General features: G+C 64.9%; 1 protein-coding gene across 1 annotated transcript in view; it reads left to right on the plus strand.

Moving 5' to 3' along the window:
- The window catches only part of SMTN (smoothelin), a 32,964-nt gene extending 25,832 nt beyond the window's left edge, over window positions 1-7,132 (plus strand). The window contains exon 21 of the mRNA XM_065417953.1: window positions 6,982-7,132. Within this exon, the coding sequence (XP_065274025.1) occupies window positions 6,982-7,132 (151 nt within the window). The remainder of the gene's footprint in view (window positions 1-6,981) is intronic.
- Window positions 7,133-8,364: the final 1,232 nt, after the last annotated feature.

The following is an 8,364-nucleotide window of genomic DNA, read 5'->3' on the forward strand; positions in this document are numbered from 1 at the left end:
GCGGGGTGCGTGTGCCTGGGACGTCCGCCTTCCTGTTAATTATGCCTTTTGCCTTAACGGGGACCGGTGCGTGGACCATGAGAGCAATCGATCCCTCCGGCCTGGAAGCCAGGTGGCCCTTCCCCTTCCTCCCCCTCCGGCCCTCGGTGAGCTGCTTGCACCGATTCCAAGCGGAGCCAGGCGAGGAGGGAGCCGGGCCTTCCCCTCTGCCACCCCATCTATATACGCAGCTATATAGAGAGCCACTCCGCTCTGGAATCCGCTCCTCAACCACTGGTTGGCGCCAGAGCACTTCACTCCCTTCCTCTCCTCCTCCTCCTCCTGTCTCGCTCTGTTCTTCCGCTCTGGATCTCCTCACGCTGGACCTCACACTCCCGCACCTCTGACTCCCCCTGGCTGTGCTCGTGTAGCCCTGATTCCTGTTAGTCTCACAGTGCCAGTAGTGCAGCGGTACCCGGGAATGCGCACCCTCCCCAGAGCATGTGTGAACTGGAGCGTTGTTATGGCCCCAGGGGAATGTGAATTGGATTGATACGTTTCTCTTGTTCTCTCTCTCTCTCTTCCCCCCCCCACCCCCACCCTCTCCCCGACTGGGCTGTGATCACTCGCTCCCCCTTTCCCCCTGCCCCCAGGAAGCACGCAGACTGTCCGCAGTTGCTCGACGTGGAGGACATGGTCCGGATGCGCGAGCCGGATTGGAAGTGTGTGTACACATACATTCAGGAGTTCTATCGCTGCCTGGTCCAGAAGGGGCTGGTAAAAACCAAAAAGTCGTAGCCTTTTTACACCCCCGGGAGCGATGGTGAGAATCTTCCTCTCAATATACCGCCCAGCCCTGGCTTGGAGGGGGCAGCGAGGGGCCTGGCTGCGCTGTGCTGAGTTGGGGGCTAGCGGGCAGGGGTGAGCCTGGCAATGCCCAGGTGCAGCTGTGCAGTAGGTCAGGGGAGGGGGGTGAGTCCTGCCATCCATGGGGTGAGGGTCTGGGGGGCACACTCCTCTTCCCAGAGAGCAGGCCAGCTGTCAGGGCACCAAGGGGCAGAGCCCTGTTAGCCAGACTGACTCTGACCTGAAACACTGCCCGAGTGTCAGCATCTAGAATGGGGGCCGGGGAGGGGACCAGGTCATCGCCCCCGAGCACCGCACTCGGGCTGAGCCACAGCCTTGGCCCCCGCCAGGCGGAGGGGCGCCCTGACGAGATTTCCCTCCCCAGCTCTCTGAGCCCGGGATATGGGGCACGGGTGGCTGTTCTGAACTGCTGCTTTAATTACACCTCCCCCTGTGCTGGAGCAGCCTGCTGCTGGATCGAGGGCTGGCAGCGCGACTCCTGCAGCCCTCCCCGCCCCATTGCTCGTGCTGGCAGGGCCAGGGGGCTAGTGAACTCCTGGGCCTGGTGCTTCCTCAGTCTGTGTCCTGCCAGAGCAGCCTTCTCACCCCCGGCGCCTGCTCCCAGCCCTGTGCCGCAGGCCGGCGAGGCTGAGCCGGGGTTCAGGCGAGGTGAGCCAGCCCTCCCACTGCAAGGTGCCTCCTCGTCATATATGGGCAGGCGACGGGAGCAGGGAGCCTGGAAAGTGTGACTCAGGCACGTCCATCACGCTGCTCTTGTTAGTGTTTGGGCCTGTCTGTCTGGGGGCATCTCTGCTCCCGCTGGAGCCTCCCCCGGCCCCCGCGCACTGCAGGCTCAACTATGCCTTTATAAGGGCAGGGATTCTCCTGAGGCTGCCTAGAGCTTTTCCATCACGAACCCAGCCGGCCCGGTGCCGTGGGGGGGAGGGAGCTAGCTGCCTGGGGCTGCATTTCCAGAGGTGCTGGAACCAAGGGGAGCAGCAGCTGCTGGCCGAGGGCACCTGGCCTCCAAGCCCACCAGAGCCAGTAGGGCCCCCCAGGCTGGAGATGTCACTGCAGTGATTGCCCACTCTGCTGCAGTGCCGGACTCAGTACAGTGAAAGAACCATTCGGGGCCTAGGCCCGGAGCAGGATGGGTCGGCATCGGCCCAGCTGTATGGGAGGGGAGCTGCGGGGCAGAGGGCCTCTGGGGTAGTTAAGTGGGCAGGGCTGGGGGGGCAGAAGCCCTTACCCCCCCGGCCCCGGTGCTCTGTGCTGAATGTCCTGAGTGGTGCTGGTGCTGCCCAGCAGACCCTGTGCCAGGCTTGGCTCTCACCTCCCCTCTTCATGCCCACGCTGGTGGAAGCAAGCAGGCACTGTTGGGGGAGGGGGTGCAGGGCAGTACCTGCCCCATCTTGGCGCTTTCGGCCAAATGCCTGGATGCCGCTGGGCCAGCGAGCCCCTTTCACTCCCAGCGCCAGTGGTCCTGGCAGGGGGCTGGGTACTGGGTGTGCACCGAGCCCGAACCCCCCCTTCAGCGCGTACAGGGGCTAGGCCAGGTGGGCAGGGCTGAGCAGGGGTTGGCGAGAGCGGGAGGCAGGGGTGGGAAGCTCCGCGTGCAGGGCAGTGGGGCAGCCAGCTCAGCACAGGTTCTCGTGTGGGTACCCAGCTGGCGGAGGGGGAGCCGGGCTGCTGCAGCGGGGCGCGGTAGTGAGCAGCAGCTCCCAGCTGTTCTGTCGCAGGTCCGCAGCCGTTCACTTCATGTCCCAGCACTGCAGGCTCCGAGTCCGTCTCAACTGCCCACAACTGACTTACCGCCCCGCTGTGCCCAGGCGGCCTGGGCTGGGAGAATAACACCCTGCGAGGGGTGCACACTTGGTGTCAGCAGCAAACGGCTGGTGGCTGGAGCTCTGCCACGGCTCGCTGAGAGACCTTGGGCAAGTGGTGCCTCGGTATCCCCACCTGCAGAGGTGGGAGGATGCTGAAGGGGCTAATCAGTGGCGGGGCAGCACGTGGAGCTCCCTGGCTGGAAGGCTGCTGAGTGATCTCAGCCCTGCACCATGCAGGCCGAGGGTGGGCTGGGTGGGGGACTGAGACTCCTCCCTCTAAGGCACCGTGGGGCTGAGCTTGGGGGAGGGCGCTGGTGCAGGGGAGAGGTACTCTGCTGCCAGCAGGAGGCACTCCCCTGCATCTGTGAGGGGAGTCAGGCACGGGGTCTCTGAGGCCCTGGGGGCAGGCCCCTCCCCCTGCCGGCCTTGCTGGGGGGGATTTCCTGCTCTGGGCTCTGCCCCGGGCCTGAGCAGTGCAGGGAAGGCCTGGCTCCTAAGAACTCAGCCATGCGCTGGTAGGAAGCCTGCGCCGGGCACCATGGCTGTGATCAGCTGGGCTTGGCCTCAGCCCCGGCCAGGGAGCTGGCTGGGCCAAGCACCATGCTGGTGGCATGGGCCAGGCTCTCCCAGCCTCCACGCAGCGCCATCGCTGCTCAGTGCCCGGACAGATGGGGGGGGGAGGGGTCTTCTGGGTGATGGGGCTGTTTCCCAGTGAGTTGGGGGGTCCTGGGTGCTGGCTACACAGCTGCCACCGCTGGGGGCTGTTCCTTCCTGCCGCCAGGCGTCTCCCCAGCCTGCTGCACCCGGTGCCCAGGCCTGTTCAGCAGAAGGGGCTGATGGCTGGGGGCAGAGGGATCCTTCGTCTCCCTCCAGCACTTCCACGCAGGGATCTCTCAGCGCTTTACAGGCACGAGCCGCCTGGGCCCTCAGTCTCACCCCAGCCCCCGCTGGGCCGGCCGGCCGGCCGCTCTGGGGGTCTGTGCCAGCGCTGGGGAGGGGGACGCTAGCTCCAGGCTTGTGCTCACCCCACCAGCCCTTGCTCCCTCTGCAGTTGGGATGTCCCTGAATGCGCGGCTCTCCCCTGAGCGCGAGCTGGGCAAGGCCTGGCACTGGGTTACCAGCTCCACTCCTTCAGGCTCGTCCCTCTGCCCCTCCTGTGCTCCAGGCTGCTGCTCTCTGCTGGGGGGCTTGGCATTGCTGCAGAGCCCCAGTGCTCCCCCGCTACTGCTCCATGATTTAGCCATCTGCCCCTTTAAAATCCACTCCCCCCGTTCCGGTCCCAGGTAGCAGAGCCTGGCCAGCCAGCAGGGGGCTCAGGGGAGCCTCCACTTCCCCTTTCCTGCACTGTTTGCAACAGCTGCCGTGGCCCTGGGGCTAGTGACAATGGCTCCCAGCAGAATCTGCCTCTGGGAGCCTGTGCTTGGAGCTCTGGGCCAACAGGGTCCTGCTGGGCACGGAATCTGGGCCGGGCACGGAATCTGGGCCATGCCCGGCCTGGCCTGCCCCCCACCCACTGCTACAATAACATCTGCCTCTGCTGCAGCTTCCCCTGCACCCTCTCCTGGGGAGGTGGGGGGCGCTATGTGCCCCTGGGGCAGGCGAGGGGCTGGTACAACACTAGCAATCCTGCTGCAGAGGTTAACCCATTCTTGTGCTGTGGCCCAGACCCTCAGCACTTCCTCCCTGGGGGCTGCACCCAGGGCTTCCATGATGCTGCTGAAGGTGGGTCTGGCAGGCACCCCATGGGCTCAGCCCTGAGCCTTTCACCACCTTCCCTGCAGAGCAGCCCTCCAGGGGAAGGTGAGGTGCCCCCTACGAGGGGCGCAGCTTGGCTGGGTTCCAGGTCTGGCACCCTGGCCCGTGCCTGGTCGGCTCATCCGCTCTTTGCGGCGTTTGGCTGAGTGTAGCCTGGGGGATCATGTTTGGGTCGTAGCTGCACTCCCGCTCCCTTTGCAGCCCCAGTTCTCTTTGCTCCAGGCGCGGTTTCTGCCCCGGCTGCTCGCAGGGAGTTAATACACCATAACCTTGCCCCCCTCTGCTTTGGCCATGGTGCAGCACAGGAACTACAGCTCCCAGCATGCATTGCCTCCCCGGGTGCTGAGCTGCAGGCTGGGACCTGTAGTCTCCATGGGCCTCACCTTGATTGGCTGCCCGTGGGCCCTGGGCAGCTCTGCTGTAGCATTTCTCACCCTTGCCCTGTTGGCATGGGGTGTGCTGGCAGGGCCGTCCCTCCTGCTCTGGGAAGGACGGCACAGGAGCTGTTGGTGTGTGGAGCCCAGGCAGGCCTGGGGTGCGACCTGCAGCAGCAGAACATTTACAGCAGCAGCCTGGGCCAGGAGCTGCTGTGTGCCAGGCCGGGTTGGCGCTGTCGTCCCTGGGGGAAGCCGCAAAACCAGGCTCCTGCTTCCTTCCACTCTGCGTCTGCCCGGGTGCTGGCTCGGGGAGCAGGGCTGGGTGTTTCCCTTGGGGGGGGGGGGGGGGAGCCAGAGCAGGTCGCAGCTGAGCTGCTTAGTGGGGTGTGCAGCGCGGCACAAGGGCCAAGGACTGAATGGGCTCTGGGGACTGACCAGCCCTGGAGGGACCTGGCTGGGGTCTGGGGGAGGTGTGGCAATGTGGGGTGTGCCTCTGCCCATGCAGTGCCTAGACTGCCCGTCTGCACCCACTCACTCCCCTAGCTTGTATCCCAGCCAGGCTTAAAATCCCCTGCTGTCACGCCAGGGGCGAGCCTCAGCCCAGGGCTGATGGAGTCGCAGCCTCGGCCTGGGGAGCTGTAAGGAAATGGGTTTCTCGGGCCTGGGCGGGGAGGGGAGTCTGCCAAGGCAGGAGCGTACCCATTCGCCCCAGGCTCAGGCACTGCGGACTGCCTGGCGTACAGCCCAGCGGGCAGCCAGTTTGCAATCAGGAGTGTTAGGGAGCAGAGCGGCAGCCTCCTCAGCCAACGGGGGCCTGCCTGGGTTGTTCCAACGCTGCCAGTTGATTGCCAGAGCTGGGGAAGTGGTGGGGCGGGCAAGCAGTGCCTTCTGCCGTTGGAGGCCTTGGGCTACCCTGGGCCTGACCCTGCAATCTGCCCAAGCCCTCGGCCTGTGGACATGAGGCTGGGAGTTGAGGGCATTAGCGGGATCAGGCCCTTTGCCCGGGGCACCAGCTGTGATGCCAGTGGGATGATTGTGCACATTGGGGGGGGGCACTGTGATGGGCTGGGCCTGTGGGGAAAGGAGCTCGCCCACCCTGGGGCGAAGGGGACCTGTTGGCAGGGTTCTCATTATGCCATTGGCTGCAGGGTGGGAGGGGATGGGGGATTGAGGGAGCACAGGAAGGAGCTGTGGAGGAGGAGGCTCTTGTGGGGAGAGGGGGTGAGTCCCGTGGTGTGTGGGGTCAGGGGCTCATGCAAACGTCTACCCTTATTCTGGGTGCCTGCTGCCCCATGGCTGCAGGCTGCCCCGTTCCTGTCAGAGGGGCCAGGCAAGGGAGGAGGCTGCCATGGGACTCAAGGGGTGGGAGGCTTAGGACAGTGACGGGAGGGGTGACACTTCGGCTCCCCAGCCGGGCAGTGTCGGGGGCAGTCTCCTTTCTCTGGGCACATCCCAGGAACAGGTTAACACACAGGCTGAGGGCATGGCCCCTCTGGGCACCACAGGCTGGAGGCGAGCGGAGAGGCCAGGGGGATGTGGGATGGCCTGGGGCTCTGTGAGGGCAGCTGCATTCAAGTCAGGACCAAGGTTTAAAGGCAACGGGCACTAGCCCTGGCCCCACAGCTGAGCGGGAGGCCCCGGGAGCCAGGCAGCTGAGGCAAGCTCAGGGGGAGAGGGGCAGGGACGTGGGAGAGGGGGCAAGGCAAGGAGGGCTGTGAGGAGAGAGAGCGGGATACGTGGCAGGTGCCAGCTGTGGGGGTGATGGGGCCAAGTGCCTGGCTGGCTGGTGAGAGCCCAGGGGCCGGGCAGTGTGTTGTGTGGGCAGGACCTAGGGAGAAGCTGCGCTGGTGGGCACCCCACCTGCCTGGGCGTGCGTTTGTCCGAGATGTTTAACTGAGGGGAGAGGCTGATGCACCAGGGTTACCTGTGCCAGCTGGGCCTAGCGGGCTGCTGGTTGTGGAGGGAGCCCTGGGTGGTGGGCTAGTGCCTCTGGGCGGGGGGCCATGCAGGATGTGAGCAAAGCCTGGTGCTTGGGGGCCGGGGCTGTGACCGGGGAGGGGCTGGGTGGGGTTCCTGCAGAGGGGGGGGTTGGGTGTGCGGTGGGATCTGAGCGGTGGGGGCCGCGTGGGCTCTTGGCAGGGCAGGGGCTGGCCTGCAGGAGGCAATCGTGCCCGCGGCTCATTGCCCTCTCTCCGCAGGATGCTGGTTGACTGCATGCCCCTGGTGGAGGTGGAAGACATGATGATCATGGGGAAGAGGCCAGACTCCAAGTGCGTCTTCACCTACGTGCAGTCCCTCTACAACCACCTGCGGCGCCATGAGTTACGCTTGCGGCAGAAAGAGTTCTAGAGCCCCCTCCCCGTCCTGCCCCCGCTGCCCTGGGCACGGCTGCAGCGTGAATAGACCCCCGCTGCCACCCTGCAGGGACCCAGGTGTGCAGAGGGGGGCTGCCCGCCCCCAGCAGACCTGCCCAGCCACCAGGCTGCCCTGAGGGGCCTGGGTGAGGCCGAGAGACTGGCCCTGCACTGTCTGTGCTCTGCCCCCTCTGTCCATGCCATGAGCTCCCTCTGCCCCATGGCAAGCTGAGCCCCCATGGTCCCGGCCTGGTCCCCCTGCCAGCTTGGCTCTCACCCCCCTGCCCTGTGCTTTATATAGTATTGTTTTAAGTTATTCATGTTAAAGGAATTGTTTTTATACTGTGCAATACCCCCCCCCCCCGCCCCCAGGCTGGGAGAACCCTGTGTACGTCTCAGGCTGGCTGTGGGGCCAAGGCCCTGCCCTCTCTGGCTGTGGCCCTGGGCGCCGCCTGGTGCTGTAGACACCTGGCCCAGGGGCTTGTCGCTGGAGTTAGGTGGGCAGGTGAGGGAGCGGCCTGGGTCTCTGGATGCAGCATACGTGGGGGGTGGGGTTCTCTGCCCTCGGGGGGAGGTGCAGTCCAGAAGGATGCTGCTCACACTCCTGCTTGCAGCCCTCTCCCTTGGCAACTTCCACGCTCAGCACTGTGCCCACCCCTGGGGGCAGTTCCCCCATTGGCACGCTGCTGCCTGCTGCTCACCCCCAGGAGGCACCGCCATTGCTGGGACCCACAGCCCCTTTGCCCTGGGGAGCTGGACTGGAACCTGGTGAGGGGGTGGGCTCCTGGGCCACAGGCTCTTCCCAGTGGGGCAGCCCCCCGGGGCTTGGCTTGGTACCTCCCACTTGATTCCCAGCCCTCCAACCTGACTCTGGGCCCTTTGCACTCAAGTGCCACTAGCCGATTGTGTAACCATTTCTACACCTGCATAGACACTTGTATCACCACCAGCCCGACAATAAAGTTCTGTTATACAGGGCCTGGCCTCTGCTCCTTGTGTGACAAACTGGGACTGTTCTTCATGTTTCCTCTGAATACTGTGTGGGTGCCTCAGTTTCCCCCATGCATTTCTTAAGTCTCTAGGGGGTGAGATTGTTGCAGAGCAAAGGGCCAGTGTGCATAAATGGCTGGCACTCTGTCTCCTGGCAACTAATGGCCGGGGCCCTTCACCCCTGCAAGGAGATAGCTAAAGGTGTTGGAGACCAAAGGAATCAGGTGACCTCCTGGC

This window comes from Emys orbicularis, chromosome 16, assembly GCF_028017835.1.
Source record: "Emys orbicularis isolate rEmyOrb1 chromosome 16, rEmyOrb1.hap1, whole genome shotgun sequence".
Taxonomy (NCBI): domain Eukaryota; kingdom Metazoa; phylum Chordata; order Testudines; family Emydidae; genus Emys; species Emys orbicularis.